General features: G+C 38.4%; 1 protein-coding gene across 1 annotated transcript in view; it reads left to right on the plus strand.

Annotated features, from left to right (window-relative positions):
* LOC114647714 (uncharacterized) overlaps positions 1-17,046 on the plus strand; it is a 165,201-nt gene that overhangs the window by 135,171 nt on the left and 12,984 nt on the right. Inside the window, exons 9-10 of the mRNA XM_051924291.1 lie at positions 3,174-3,337; positions 7,816-7,981. Coding sequence (XP_051780251.1) covers positions 3,174-3,337; positions 7,816-7,981 — 330 coding nt within the window. The remainder of the gene's footprint in view (positions 1-3,173; positions 3,338-7,815; positions 7,982-17,046) is intronic.

Here is a 17,046-nt window from a genome sequence, read left to right on the forward strand (position 1 = left end):
TCTGATTGGTGAAATGGAGTCTTGTGATTATTGTTGCTACATCTGTGAAACAGTCATGCAGTAGATCCACTGGCGGCTTCTCTCTGGCAAAAATATAGCGTTATCTAATGGAAGAAAAGTAACGATTCAAGTGTTGCCCAATGTAGCGGAGTAAGAGTAGCGTTTCTTTTTCACAAATGTACTCAGGTAAAAGTAAAAAGTATGGTGCAGTAAAACTACTGTTAGAAGTACAATTTTTTTAAAAAGTTACTCAAGTAAATGTATTTAAATATAAATATATGCCGGGTCTGCAATTCTATTTGTTGAAAGTCCCATGCATACAAAATATCAAATACAGAAATTGATCAAAGAACAAAATTTTAAGAAAAATTAAACAAACAAAATTGTAAACACCCCCATCCAAATACACCAAGCACTATAAAGAAATAGATAGATTGCGATTGTTACCCAGATGCGATTGTCACCTAGAGTAGCACGGGACACTATCCATAAACAGTCTCCATTGAAAAGAAGGAGAAAAAATCATTTGACAATGGAAAAGATAAGATATCAGCAGTATATGTCGGCTCAGCCAGGTAACCGCCATAAGATCTTGAATCAGCTTCGGCGCTGAATCCTACCTGTCAATTTTGTGGCCTGATGACCCACTGATCCATACTGTGGAGAGTTTGAAAAGAGAAGATTATGGAAAGAAATTTTCCAAAAATTAAAAGAGAGAGAGTCAGTGGGTTTCCAGGGAGAGGCTAATGTTGCTTTTGCAGTAATTGCTCCTTAAGAGAATAACCTCTGCTGGATAAATGTAAGGGGAAGAGAAGAAAGGCCTACAATCAATGAAGAGTGGTATACAAAAATAAGTTGTACAAGTTGTACAAAGGTCTAGCAAAAGAAATATTTGAGGTACTATGGGAATATTAGGAGAAATAACAGATGACAGAAAGAACCAGAAAGTGTGAACCGGTGGGCAATCCCAGAACATGTGTAAAAATGTACTATGAGCTTTCTTTGTAATAAGATGACATTTAGGATCCACAGTCAGACCCATGGCATAGCACTTAGGAGCTGTAAAACATAAACAATGTACATATTTGAACTGAGTATGCTGATAGTTTGGGTTCTTAGCAGAAAAAGGTTATATTTTTAATAAATAATTTATTTGAACAATGCCTTTATCTGAGGTGACTTATCACATTTGAGATACTATTGGTTACATTTCTTTTGGAGCACAGGTAGGTGAAGTGAATTACTGATGGTCGCACAGTCTCAGAAGAAGGATTTTACCCCACAACCTCAGGGTTCGAAGTCCAAAGCCTTAATCACTACACCATACTGCATGTCTTCCAAAGGAATGCATAACAGGCTACCACTTGTTTTATGACGCGGGAAAGAAAGAAATGAAAATTATAAAGAAGGTGGGAAGGAACGTTAGAAGAAAGTGGTATACCAGTCACCTAAAAAGGAAGTGTGACTTGTAAATAGAAGTTAAAAGAAGAAGGAAAGTTATAAATGGAGTTCAGGAACTGGAAGCCTCAGACCCCAGTATCATTATCAGTATCCCAAGAGTTAGAATACTCTGATGGATCTAAGGAGGAGAAGGGATAGGGTTTTCACTAATAAGTAGAGCTAAATTGTGAAAAATAGGTGTATGTGAGTACCAAGCAGGACATTGGCCAAGGAGCTTTCCGCCCTTATTCATTTTGTTGTTTTTGTTTTGCACTACTGAAGCAGGAAGTCTAAAACTCATAGTTCACTCATCATTAGTGATGAACAAAATTCATTGCAAGAAACTGAATTCACAGCAAAACTCTGTGTTCTCACTTTACAAAAAAATGTGCAAAACAAATGAGCAGCCATACCACTTGTGCTTTAGAACAGTTCATCCACCTGAAGCTAAGCATGTTCGGTCCATTTAGGAAAAGGTTGGATTGTTGCTGTAAGACGTCTTGAGGAGACCTGCAGGGGACGCTTAGCCTGTGGTCTGAAGGTGGAACCCAAAGCACTAATGTAGTGACGGGGACACTGTGCTATAAAAAATGGTGCCATCCTTTTGATGAGATGTAAAACCTGAGGTCCTGACTCTTTGTGGTCATTAAAGATCCTTGGGTCTTGGCAGAGGAGAACATGTACAGAGTTTTCCAATGGAAAAAAGCAGCAATGTGCATGATGGTGTGCTTTACTGTGTCTTCATGCGGAAAATATGCAGCAAGTCATATTATTAATAAAACGTACTGCATTCCTGCACTGGGATGTGAACAAGTGTAGATTGAATTGAGTTTAAAAGTATGTGGGTTACATGCATTATTAGAATCAGAAAAATGTATTAATCCTGAGGGAAATTATTTAATTTTACAACTATAAATGTAGACAAGGCACAACTAACACTAAGATCAAGTGTAAAAAATAAGCATGTACAATAAAAATATACATAGAATATAAATATCAAAATAAAGTAAAGTAAATCATCATTCACTAGCTCTGCAGGTACAATGAAATACTATGCATGTGAGTATCTTATATAATCTCTAGTATACTAGACAGTAATAGCATACTGAGCTCGAAGTATTTCTCATAATAATATTGCATGTTAAGTGAAAATATTTCACATTCTGACAAAAAGTTATTCAGGTGCTAGAAACAGACAAGTTATTGCATATCTAAGTAGTTGAAAATGTACTGGGAAGTGTTTAGTGAAAAAGGAAACAGCTTATAGTGTGGATGACTGACCAGAAGAGGAGTCTGATACATTCTGATAGCAATGGGGGGGATTTCCTGTGGCGTTCATGGGAGCACTTTATGCTGGTCAGTCTACTGCTGAAAACGCTCCTCTGTCCAACCACAACACAATGAAGTGGGTGATTAGCATTTGCAATGATTGACTGAAGTCTACACAACATTCTCTGATCTGCCACAGTTTCCAAGCCATCCATTTTCTCTCCTACCATAGATCCAGCCTTCTGATTTAGTTTGTTTACCCTCTTAATGTCTGCCACTTTCATGCTGCACCCAGCATGCCACAGCAATAAAATCACACTGGTAACGCAACCACACACTAATAAAATATCCACAGCATAGTGCTGCAGACCCTAAAAGATCTAAGGCTTCATAGGAAATACAGCCTACTTTGGCCGTGTATCAAACTTGCCATAAATTTCGTTGTTGCTTTTTCCTGGATGCAGGTATTAAGGCAGTGAATGGAACGGCTGGCCCCCAGTGTGTCTTTCCATTTGTCTACAAAGGGAAATGGTACTTCACCTGCACCCAAGAAGACAGTGACAAGAAGTGGTGCTCTGTGACCAGTGACTACGACCGAGATGGCAAATGGGCGTACTGTGCAAATGGGGGTGAGTCCTCCAGAAACTTTTCATAGGAGTCATGTCTGTCTTTTTCTTGAAGGTTTTTGTCCCATACAGTTGTTTATTTAATTTTTGCAGGAAGTATGAAAGACAGCTCCAAGGGTTTCAATCATTTTGGCAGTCCACTGTTTTTGCTAGAGGTTTATAGAGTGGTGTGGGTTTATGTGTGAATAGCATGACATCCAAAATAAGTTTGTGAAATAGCTGGCATGAGTTCAGTTGTTATCTACATCAAGACTTACGTAGCCGGGTGGTCTGCCAGTTTTGCACAACCGACTTCAACTAAACTGGTACTTGGATTAGGAACAGAACTAACATTTTTTTGATTATCTGTTTCAATTTCACTGTCTGGGCAGCACGGTGGCGCAGTGGGTAGCGCTGCTGCCTCGCAGTTGGGTGACCTGGGGACCTGGGTTCGCTTCCCAGGTCCTCCCTGCGTGGAGTTTGCATGTTCTCCCCGTGTCTGCGTGGGTTTGCTCCAGGCGCTCCGGTTTCCTCCCACAGTCCAAAGACATGCAGGTTAGGTGGATTGGCGATTCTATATTGGCCTTGGTGTTTGTGTGTGTCCTGCGGTGGGTTGGCACCCTGCCCAGGATTGGTTCCTGCCTTGTTGGCTGGGATTGGCTACAGCAGACCCCTGTGTTCAGATTCAGCGGGTTGGAAAATGGATGGATGGAATTTCACTGTCTCGTTTATATTTTTACATACAACTCACAGTATGTGCACTCTTTTTGAACTGCCTTTCCCAAGGTTTCTTCCATTTTTTTCCCTAGTAGGTTTTTTTTGGGAGTTTTTCCTTGTCTTCTCAGAGAGTCAAGGCTGGGGGGCTGTCAAGAGGCAGGGCCTGTTAAAGCCCATTGCAGCACTTCTTGTGTGATTTTGGGCTATACAAAAATAAAATGTATTGTATTGTATTGTATTGTATTGCATTGTATATATGCTTACTGCATATACTGCATTTCTGTATTTATGGGATATTTGTTATTCTTTTCTATTGACTTTTATCATGTTAGTTGTATTGTTTTATATTTAATTTGTGGCTGGGAGAGTATGCAGAGTAAAATTTTCATTGTACGGTGTGACTGTTTACTGTGCATATGACTCATGTAATGGTCGTCTTCTCTGAAGTGCTACCTGGGCCGTAGTTCAGAGGGTATGGGACATTGAAGCACCAGTTGGCACATACACAATACCACTAGGAAGGCTTGCATTTGAACCCAATGGGCCCTAACATATTGAAAAGTTCTCTGCATAGCCTGTTTGTATGTTCTGCTTCAGGTTTCCTTCCACAGTCCAAAAATATACAGGGGTGAACTGGCATTGTTAGGTGTGAGAATGTGCCCTGTGATGGACTGATACCCCAGCCAAGAATTGTTAATGTCTTGCACCCAATGCTTGCTTGTAACCTCCAGCTTCTCCACAACCTTGTTCTGGATAAGCAGGTAAGGAATATGGATGGATGGATGGATGGATGGATGGATGGATGGATGGATGGATGGATGGATGGATTTATAGTTGAGAACAGTCTAAACTAGGATAGATAAGGCAAGAAGTTTAGGACAGGCCATGCCTAACTATTCATGTAAATCATCAGGCAACAAAATGTGTAAAACAAAGCTATCAGTAATGAACTAAAAAATGTCTTGATGCCTTCATCATAGATAAACAGTAGATTCAGAAAGTATTCAGACCCTATCCTAAATAAGTGCATTAAGAAGATGATTATTTTATTAATCTGATTTGTCCTGGGCCAAAAATTTTGGTTATAAATTATGCTCTTCTGCAGCTTGGGCAAACTGTATTTTACTCTATATGCGTGGCTAACATTCCCAATATAACCTTGGAGCAGCACAAAAAGCCACCAACTTTTGGAGATTTTTGCCTGGTATTACATGGGAATTATTATAAAGCAAATCTATTATGCAGGTATAGGCAGTGGAAAAATCTTCAGACCTCTACATATTTGGCTAATATCATTTAAATTTATATTGTGCACTCAATACCCCAGAATAACAAAATGAAAACAGGATTTTAGACATTTTTGTAAATTTGTTAAAAATAACAAAACTTAAATGTCACAAGTATTCAAAAGCTGTATTCAGTACTTACAATGTAACCACTAGGGGCCATCACTGAGACCCTAAATCACTAGGTCACCCAACACACTTCCAGTCTTAAAAAACACGTGTTAACAACACATTTCCACTTGAGCACCAGCCAAATCAACACAAGAAAATCAAATAAGTAATTTCTTTCTCCAAGTGAGTGTCACCAGCTGCCTCCCAACTCTGACTTTCCAAGACGTGGCTGTAGGCTTCTTTTAACTGGGCCCGGAACAGCTTCCAGTATCCAATACTTCATGTGGAAACCAAGGCAATCCTTGCCTGGCAACACCCTCTAGTGGAACCCAAGGACCCCAACAGGGCTGCGCTTCCAGACTTCAATTCCTAGGCCACTGTCCTAACCGGGAATGAATGTCTCACAGCATCAATACTTACCCAGTCCATCCATTATACTTCTCAAAACAACAACAACATTTATTTATATTGCACATTTTCATACAAATGTTGTAGCTCAAAGTGCTTTACAAGATTAAGAAAGAAAACGTTTATCTACAAAAATAAGATTAGGTAATACTAAGTAACAAAGAATAAAGTAAGGTCAGTTGGCCAAGACAGAAAAAAAAAAAAAAACTCCACATGGGCTGGAGAAAAAAAAAACAAAATCTGCAGGGGTTCTAAGGCCAAGAGACCACTCAGCCCCCACTGGGCATTCTACCTAACATAAATGATCTCAATCAATCCTCATGGTAGAATTTGATAGTGATGGTCATGTGGATATCTGGGGTACTGCCTTCAATCCATCAATGCAGAGACTGCATGGTGCTTTAATCAGATAGTAAAGAACAGCAGAAAATAGTAGGGATTAGTACAGATTGCTGAGCCTTCAATGCACATATAGTTTAACAGGGATACACTAAAATGTAGCTATGAAAAAACCATGTTTAAAATAATGAGTTTTTAGCAGTTTTTTAAAATCCTTAATTTCAGCCAGGATGAAGACTGTAAGGCGTTTTCGGCAGGTTAAGTTTCCACTCCTGCCGTCCCTCCATTATGGCTGCCTGGCTGGGCAAGAAATCATCCTTCATCCTAGCCATATCTGTGAATGCACCATATTACATGTAGAAAGTGAAACATTATAATACTCATTTGGAAGAGCTATGAAACATGAACATATAACTCATAAAAAGACCTAAGAGTTTTAGATAGATAGATAGATAGATAGATAGATAGATAGATAGATAGATAGATAGATAGATAGATAGATAGATAGATAGATAGATAGATAGATAGATAGATAGATAGACAGACAGGAGCCTGCTCAGTGCCTGTCGCTCTGCCACGAATGTGAAACTGTCCAGCTCCATGCCTACAATAGAACCTGCTTTCCTCACCAGTTTGTCCAGGTGTGAGGCATCCTTCTTCTTAATGCTGCCTCCCCTGCATACCACCTCGTAGAAGAGGGCACTCGCCACAACCGTCTGATAGAACATCTGCAGCATCTTATTGCAGATGTTGAAGGATGCCAGTCTTCTAAGGAAGTACAGCCGGCTCTGTCCTCTCTTGCACAGAGAATTAGTATTGGCAGTCCAGTCCAATTTATCATCCAGCTGCACTCCCAGGTATTTATAGGTCTGCACCATCTGCACACAGTCACCTCTGACGATCACTGGGTCCATAAGTGACCTGGGCCACCTAAAATTCACCACCAGCTCCTTGGTTTTGCTGGTGTTCAGGTGTAGTTGGTTTGTGTCGCACCATTTAACAAAGTCCTTGATGAGGTTCCTATACTCCTCCTCCTGCCCACTCTTGATGCAGCCCACGATAGCAGTGTCGTCAGCAAACGTTTGCACGTGACAGGACTCCAAGTTGTACTGGAAGTCCTTTTACTGTCCACTTCTAGACAGAAGTCATCAAGAAGACAAAATGTTGGCATAAATAGCATTTTGTGGTGAGGGTGTTCCTAAGCTGTAAAATATCCACTTTTCATCTGCATAGTGCAAAAAGACACATCTGCTCTAGAGAAACTCCAGAAATGAACCACTAGATTGCAGCATATGGATTACAAGAAATGACTGAAAGAGTCAAACTAAGAGGTGGCATGATAGAAATACTTAAATGGAATGACTGTGTGAATGCATGATGTTACTTTCAAATGGGCCCTTCAACAAGAAGACGGGCACAGATGGACGCCAGTTGAATTTCACATAAATGCAAGTATTGTTTCGCATTGAGAACTATACATTTATGGAATGAGTTGCCAAGCAGTTTAGTAAATGGTAGTACTTATTACTTTCAAATGGGTATTTGTAAAAAAGTTGGGTGAATAAAAATGGAACTAGTTTCAGTTGAATGGCCTGTTCTCATCAATAATTAACTTTTCTTATGTTCTTATTTATACTCCTGCAGCTTTACCAGTCGTAGAAGGAAATGCTCATGGAGCCCCCTGTGTTTTTCCTTTCAAATATGACGGACAAACGTATACTTCCTGCACTAAGAAAAACTATAATGGTCTGTGGTGTGCCACAACAAGTGATTATGCCAAAGACAATCTATGGAGCACCTGTCCAGGTAAGGACTCAAGTATTTTACAGTCCAATAATGATTTTGACAAAAACACACCACTCATCCTCGCATGTTTTCCAAATATATTTACCACCCAAATTTAACACAAGTTTTACAGATTTGTGAGTGTATCATGGGAATGGCAATTGAATAATTTTCTATGTAAGATAACTTTGTCTGTTCTTTTGAGAAAAAGATTCTCTTCCATCTTGGGATTGGTAGGAGTCTGATTATTAAAGCATTAAAAAGATCAGTTTTCTTCTAAAGGCCTCAAAAGGATCAGGGTTCTCATTGGAGGGACTGGATGATGACGGTCACGTGGACATCTGGCCTTTAATCCATCAATGTAGGGACATCATGGTGCTTAGATTAGGTGGTGTTGGCGCAGGTCGCCACCACAGAAAAACAGAAAAAGAACAGAAAAGAAAGTAGGGGTTCGTATGGATTTTGGAGCCACCATGAATAGTAATGATAATTAATTGAATATGCAGAGCATCCGGATTAAATTAAAATGAAGTTATGAGAAAGCCATGTTAAAGTAATGAGTTTTTAGCAGTTTTTTTAAAGTGCTCCACTGTATTAGCCTGGCGAATTCCTATTGGCAGGCTATTCCAGATTTTAGATGCATAACAGCAGAAGGCCGCCTCACCACTTATTTTAAGTTTAACTCTTGGAATTCTAAGCAGACACTCATTTGAAGATCTAAGGTTACGATTTGGAATATAAGGTGTCAGACATTCCGATATATAAGATGAAGTGAGATTATTTAAAGCTTTGTAAACCATAAGCAGTATTTTAAAGTCAATTCTAAATGACACAGGTAACCAATGTAATGACATTAAAACTGGAGAAACGTGCTCAGATTTTCTTTCTCTACTTAGCAACAACAACAACAACATTTATTTATATAGCACATTTTCATACAAAAAGTAGCTCAAAGTGCTTTACATAATGGAGAGAAGAAAAATAAAAGACAAAATAAGAAATTAAAATAAGACAACATTAATTAACATAGAAAGGAGTAAGGTCCGATGGCCAGGGTGGACAGAAAAAACAAAAAAAAACTCCAGAAGGCTGGAGAAAAAAATAAAATCTGTAGGGGTTCCAGGCCACGAGACCGCCCAGTCCCCTTTGGGCATTCTACCTAACATAAATGAAATAGTCCTCTTTGTAGTTCGGGTTTTTCACGGAGTCACTTGATGCTGATGGTCATACAGATTTCTGGCTTTTAATCCATCCATCATTGTTGGAACATCATGGTGCTTTGGGTAGATGGTGGTGGCACACGCCACCACCAACAGGACACCGGAAAAGGAAACAGAAGAGAGAGTAGGGGTTAGTACAGATTTTGAATGAATAGTTATTATAATGAATTAGATATACAGAGTATCAGGATTAAATTACAGTGAAGTTATGAGAAGGCCATGTTAAAATAATGTGTTTTCAGTAGTTTTTTAAAGTGCTTCACTGTATTAGCCTGGCGAATTCCTACTGGCAGGCTATTCCAGATTTTAGGTGCATAACAGCAGAAGGCCGCCTCACCACTTCTTTTAAGTTTTGCTCTTGGAATTCTAAGGAGACACTCAGTTGAGGATCTGAGGTTACGATTTGGAATATAAGGTGTCAGACATTCCGATATATAAGCCGGGGCGAGATTATTTAAAGCTTTATAAACCATAAGCAGAATTTTAAAGTCAATTCTGAATGACACAGGTAACCAGTGTAGTGACATCAAAACTGGAGAAATGTGTTCGGATTTTCTTTTCCTGGTAAGGATTCTAGCAGCTGCATTCTGCACTAGTTGCAAACGATTGATGTCTTTTTTTGGGTAGTCCTGAGAGGAGTGCGTTACAGTAATCTAGCCGACTGAAAACAAACGCATGAACTAATTTCTCTGCATCTTTCGATGATATAAGAGGTCTAACTTTTGCTATGTTTCTTAGGTGAAAAAATGCTGTCCTAGTGATCTGATTAATATGCGATTTAAAATTCAGATTACAATCAACGGTTACCCCTAAGCTTTTTACCTCCGATTTGACTTTAATCCTAATGCATCCAGTTTATTTCTAATAGCCTCATTGTATCCATTATTGCCAATCACTAAGATTTCGGTTTTTTTCTTTATTTAATTTGAGAAAGTTACTATTCATCCATTCTGAGATACAGGTTAGACATTGTGTTAGCGAATCAAGAGATTTGGGGTCATCAGGTGCTATTGATAAATACAGCTGTGTGTCATCAGCATAGCTGTGGTAGCTCACGTTGTGCCCTGAGATAATCTGACCTAATGGAAGCATGTAGATTGAGAAGAGCAGTGGACCCAGGATAGAGCCTTGTGGAACACCATATAGAATATCATGTGTCTTTGAGTTATAATTACCACAACTAACAAAGAATTTTCTCCCTGCCAGGTAGGATTCAAACCAATTTAAGACACTGCCAGAGAGGCCCACCCATTGACTAAGGCGATTCTTAAGAATATTATGATCAATGGTGTCAAATGCGGCACTCAGATCTAAGAGGATGAGAACAGATAAATGGCCTCTGTCTGCATTTACCCGCAAGTCATTTACTACTTTAAAGAGTGCAGTTTCTGTGCTGTGATTTGTTCTAAAACCTGACTGAAATTTATCAAGAATAGCATGTTTATTGAGGTGCTCATTTAACTGTATAATGACTGCCTTCTCTAGAATTTTACTTAAGAAAGGCAGGTTAGAGATGGGTCTATAATTTTCAAGAGCAGAGGGATCGAGATTATTTTTCTTAAGTAGGGGTTTAACTACCGCAGTCTTAAGACAGTCTGGGAAGACCCCCGTATCTAATGACGAGTTTACTATGTCAAGAACATTATCACTAAGCACGGCCGATACTTCTTTGAAAAAATTTGTTGGTATTGGGTCAAGGGCACAGGTGGAGGGTTTCATTTGAGAAATTATTTTATGTAAATTAGGTAAATCTATCCTAGTGAAAGACTTTAATTTGTTTATTATGGGGTACTGGGGTTTAGGAGGATCCTTAGTGTTGGGGAGATATACTATGTTATTTCTAATATCATTAATTTTTTGATTGAAAAATACAGCGATAGCCTCACAGGTTTTACTGGAAGTACTTAGGAGGCATTCCTTTGAGTTACCTGGGTTTAACAGATGATCAATTGTTGAGAATAAGACTCTGGGATTACTAGCATTGTTATTTATAATCTTAGAGAAATAGCAGCGCCTCTCAAGACGGACTGTGTTATTGTATTCTGTTAGTTTAACTTTTAATATTTCATAGTCAATAGTTAGTTTAGTTTTCCTCCATTTACGCTCAGCTCTACGGCATGTTCTCTTTAAATCAGACACTCTTTGGGTCTTCCATGGTATAACAATGCTAGAGGATTTTTTAACTGTCTTTTCAGGTGCAACTAAGTCAACAGCAGCCCTCACTTTAGTATTAAATCTTTCCACCTTACTATTTACATTCTCCTCGCTATTATAGTTGGCACTATAAACGGACTGATTGGTTAGAATGTTTGAAAGTTTTAAAGCTGCTGATGAGTCAAAGAAGCGTTTTTTTAACAATATGCTTCTCATGAGTGTTTTCTATCATTATTTCTATATTAAATAGTAGAAGAAAATGGTCTGATAGACCCGTATCAATGACCTGCTTTATATCAACTTTTAGTCCTTTAGTAATTACTAAGTCTAACGTATGACCTGCTTTATGTGTAGGCTGATTAACGAGCTGTCTCAAATCAAAAGAGTCCAGGAGGTTCATAAATTCTTTTACTTTCTGGTCACATTGATTATCTATATGAAAATTAAAGTCGCCGACTATTAAGAGTGTGTCATAGTTCGTAATTAAGATTGACATCAAGTCAGAGAATTCCTCAAAGAAAGACGCATTGAATTTTGGAGGTCTATACACGGATAATACTAAAACGTGAGAATCTCCCTGAATAATAATGGCGAGATACTCAAAAGACTTGAATTTACCAAAACTGATATTTTTACATTTTAACCTGCTTGAGTAAATGTTTGCTAGTCCTCCACCCCTCTTTCCTTGGCGATCAGCACGAGTAAAACTGTAATCCGGAGGCGCAGATTCGATTAAAACAGCTGCGCCATCTGAGCTAAGCCACGTTTCACTTAGTGCAATAAAATCTATTTTTTTATCACTAATAAGATCGTTGATAAAAAACGTCTTGTTAGTTAAAGCTCTAACATTTAATAGAGCCATATTCAATGTTTCGGAGGAGCAGAGATGAATACTATGTGCGTTATTGATATATGGAACAGGAATTAAGTTATTTTTATTAGCGCCGCTCTGCGTGTATTTTTTGTTTAATCTATGATATGTTTTTATAGTTTTAATACATTGTTCATCTAAAGTAGTAACTTTAATTAAATTATTGGTGTTTATGCCGTATTGCCTAGATTTTCTATGTGCATTAAGATTGGTTATTGCAGTATTTATGTTGTGCACTTTTATGGAAGATTTTATTAAACAATTATCATGACCAAGCACAGGAGTGGCAATTCGGAAGGGGTTAAAAGCAGAGATAGATAGTCATACTTAGGATTCTAGTAGCTGCATTCTGCACTCGTTGCAATCGATTGATGTCTTTTTTGGGTGGTCCTGAGAGGAGTGCGTTACAGTAATCTAGTCGACGGAAAACAAAAGCGTGGACTAATTTCTCAGCATCTTGCAATGTTATAAGATGTCTAACTTTTGCTATATTTCTTAAGTGAAAAAATGCTCTCCTAGTGATCTGATTAATATGTGATTTAAAATTCAGGTCACAGTCAACAGTTACCCCTAAATTCTTTACTTCCGTCTTGACTTTTAATCCTAATGCATCAAGTTTATTTCTAATAACCTCATTATATCCATTATTGCCAATCACTAAAATTTCACTTTTCTCTTTATTTAGCTTGATAAAATTACTACTCATCCATTCAGAACCACAAGAAAGACATTGTGTTAGTGAAGCTACAGAGTCGGGGTCATCAGGTGCTATTGATAAAAAGTCAGTTCTTTTATATCAGACACACAGTTTCTCTAATATTAGTCTTAGATGTTCTGAGTTAATTTCATAAGATTTCTGTTTTTTCAAAATTAATCTGAAGCATGATGTTTACTGTAAATTGTCTGGTGCAGTGTGTCAGGGGTCTGTGGTGGTGCAGGGTTTTAAATGAAAATGGTGAGGCTGTTCCATAGGTGTAGGTGTGTCAGAAGAAAGCCATGCAGCGTCAGAGGTCTTGATAAAGGAAGCTGCTAATTGTGCGTAACATGCACAAAGGCAGTTAGTGCAGCTGTCCATCATCTGGGCTCTGTTGGTCATTTGCCATATTTGCACTCCATGGGGTTAAAAGGGGTCTGAAAGCGAGAGATCAAAGGAACAAGCAAGCAAGGGTGAAGGGGAAATTGAAAGAGAAGAGATGAAATCAAGGAAAGAACAAAGAAATAGAGTATACACCAGAATTGAGGTTGAACCACCTGCAGAGGAAAGGAGGCTAGGCAGTCAAGAAAGCCCTGTGTGGAATGAGAAGAAACGTGCTCCAGGGGTAGAGTTGCTCCTACTGAGCATTGGAGAGGAGCAGGAGTGGGTGATCTCTCCAGTAACTGTTCCAAGGACACCGAAGGATGTGTCTGGGACAAGGGAGTAGGGCTCGGTGGTCCCCACATATGACAAGGGATGGTGGTGGAGACAAGAGTCGAAGATTGTTGATCAAACTCACCGACCTCTTTGTCTGTTCAGCAGACCAAAAGGATGAGCAGAGGAGACAGATTAAAGAGATGGATGCACTGGAGCTTGAGATCTACAGGAAGGAAAAAATAGCTGATCTGTGTTTTAATTCTTGATTTTAACACATTTATAGCTTTATTTATTTAGGGATTTTAATATCCATGTAAACATTGCTTTATTGTGGATCATTTATTTCTTGAAGAAAATTTTTACACTTCTCTCTTTGTACATTGCTTAAATTGTTTGGATTAAAACTGCACTAAGCATGCTGCACAACTTTTGCTTTTTTGTGTTCTCAAGGTCTATAGGTCAATAATCTATCCTCATTACCTGTGAAATAATGCCCTGGGAAATGAGTGATCCCATCATAACTATTTGTTTAAAATATCAAAACAGTTAAAATATCTGGGGATAACCATCACAAGTAAATATAAAGATCTCTTCCATTAAAATTTTGGATGATATATCAATAACATCAAACAAAATGTTAACAGATGGTCCAATCTCTATCTTAACTTAGCAAGGAGAATTACTGAACAGCCTCCTAAGCTATTCTATTTATTCCAGAATATCCTTATATACATAAAACAATAATTCTTTAAAAAATGACACTCAATTATAACATCATTCATTTGGAATTCAAAAAGTCTTGCATTCAAAAGGCAACTCTACAAAGATTTAAAACAGATGGTGGCATGGCACTACCTAACTTTCAATGTTACTACTGGGCAGCAAATATACAGACAATAAAATCTTGGAAATTGGCAGAAATCCATGAGTCCACACCAGCCTGGAATGCAATGAAAAACAAATCCTGTTCTAAGTCTTCCTTGTCTGCCCTGCTCTGGGCTACAATCAGTAGTAACTATTGTCAGTTTATCAGTAATCCAGTCGTCTTCCAATTACTGAAATTATTGAGCTGATGCAGGACTTATATTCCTATCTGTGGCTCACTAAGCATGATAATCACTTTTTTCACTTTCTCAAGTAACAACAACATCATATATTTCTAACTCACATTTTCAAACAAACAATGTGCTATACAAGATGCCAAAGAAGTACTTGCAAGCAAAGGAAATGAAATTAAATTTAGATAAGAATAATCTATATATATAAAATCCCTGGGTGCGTCCAGGTGTCCGTGTGTGGGTGTCTTCTGGTGAAGTGCGCATGCGCGGGGCACGGTGCGATGCACGATATTACTGTCAGAGAAAGTTAGAGGCGTTTTACGGAAATACAAACCAGTATTACTGCGAGAGGAAATTAAAGGTACACAATACAGTGACGCATATTACAGCCACATACAAGCCAGTATTACTGTCAGAGGAGATTAAAGGCATATTACCGACGTGCACGCCTGATTACTGCCAGAGAAAATTAAAGGTATATTACGGACGTACAAGCCAACGGATGTACAAGACGGTATCCTTCAATAAGGGCGTGCACAAAAAGGCGAGCCTCAAAAGGGCAACCTCAATCGGTCGCAGTGAATAAAGGCGCGCGTAAATAAAGATCTGCACCTTTGTTGCTCTTCACATATTCCAGAGCCATTTGAACTAAATTATCTACGAACGCCTTTATTCGCCGCGCTCAATTGAGGTCGCCCTTTTGAAGCTCGCCTTTTTGTGCGCGCCCTTATTGAATAGAGCCGTACAGGACAGTATTACTGTCACAGAAAATTAAAGACACACAATACACGGCGGCAGCCCACGAAGAACGTTCAGCTCAGCAAGTAAACATAAACAAAAGAAAGACTGAAAGAAAGAAAAATACGACCAACAAAAAGAATGAGGTCAAAGTCCCGTGCCATTTAATATAGACTGTTCCTACTAATGTTTATGCACTACTGTTCTAGCGCCCGTTATTGTAACGGGCTAAATGACTAGTAATGAATAAATAGTATAAAAAACTAATGAAATAATGCACAATTGCATACGATAAACACATATTTAAGAGAAATAAGAGTCCTCAAATATTGAATGTAGAATTGTTTTGATTTTTAAGTCTCCAAATGACAGTCTGATGATAAAATTTTAAAAGAATTTTTAAAACTCTTGTTAAGTTGGAGAAAATAAAATCTGTAGGGCTTCCAGGTCAAAAGACCACCTAGCCCCCACTGGACATTCTACCTAACATAAATGGCAGGATGGGGTATCCACTTTCATTCAAGCATCATAGGTGACTACACAGGAGTTTGATCAGGTGGTGCTGGTGGTGCAGAACACCACAACCGAATAACCAGAAAAGAAATGTTTAATTTATGGAAAACACTAGAGATTAAGACACTTAGAGATCATTATTTAGATAATGTATTTGCATCTTATGAACAGTTACACTCAAAATTTACCTTTCCAGCTATATGTAAATTAGAATTTCTGCCAATTTCCAAGATTTTATTATGCATATATTTGCTGTCCAATACTAAAACTGAAAGTTAGGAAGGGCCATGCCACTATCCTCTTTAGATCTTTTGTTAAAAGAAACCTACCAACTTTCCACATCTCACACCCATATCAATCCCAGAGGCCATACTGGTTAGTCTTGATGAAGATTCAGACAGCATTTTAACAATATATAAAGATACTTCATTTTGAGCCCTGGTTGTGAAATCTTTTTTGTCTTTTTGACCAAAACTTTTGACTTTTGGCTCAGAGTTCATACATATCCTGGTTTTGACTAACAACGATTTTGGTTTTGTGCATTGAGCTTGCTTTCTAAATTATCAGTCTCCTAGTAGTTGACAATGGCTAGTTTGTACTTTTCCTTTCCTTATGATTCCATATCCTTTCAAAACTGCTGCCACCCTATGGCATTAATACATCCATTGAACACCTGTTAATACATATCAATAGTGAGGGAATCTATTAAGTTAGACAAAGCCATCTATGTAGTTTTAGCAGGAACCATTTTGGAGAAGATTGAGGGGTATTAGCTAGGACAATCAAATGAGGCAATTATTGGAAAACTTAGAGGTTTTGTCAGACTTTTTTGATGTTTTGTTAGCAGCCATATTCCCTGTGCTTTAGAGCAGGTCATCCACTTGAAGCTAAGCATGTTTGTGCCTGACCAGTACATGGATAGGAGACCATATAGGAAAGGTTTGGGTTACTTATGGAAGACGTGTCAGTGAAGCCATCATGGATACTTAAGCTGTGGTATGGGTGTTGATCCCAATACCCCAGAGTAGTGACGGGGATACTGTGGTGTAAAAATGGCACTGTCCTTTGGATGATACGTAAAACCAAAATTCTGACTGTCTGTAGTCATTAAAGATCCCTCAGCTTCTTTCATAAAGGGTAGTGTTTATCTCGACGTTCTGGCTAAATTACCCACCATAGCT

The sequence above is a fragment of the Erpetoichthys calabaricus genome, chromosome 3 (assembly GCF_900747795.2).
Source record: "Erpetoichthys calabaricus chromosome 3, fErpCal1.3, whole genome shotgun sequence".
NCBI classification, from domain to species: Eukaryota; Metazoa; Chordata; class Cladistia; order Polypteriformes; family Polypteridae; genus Erpetoichthys; species Erpetoichthys calabaricus.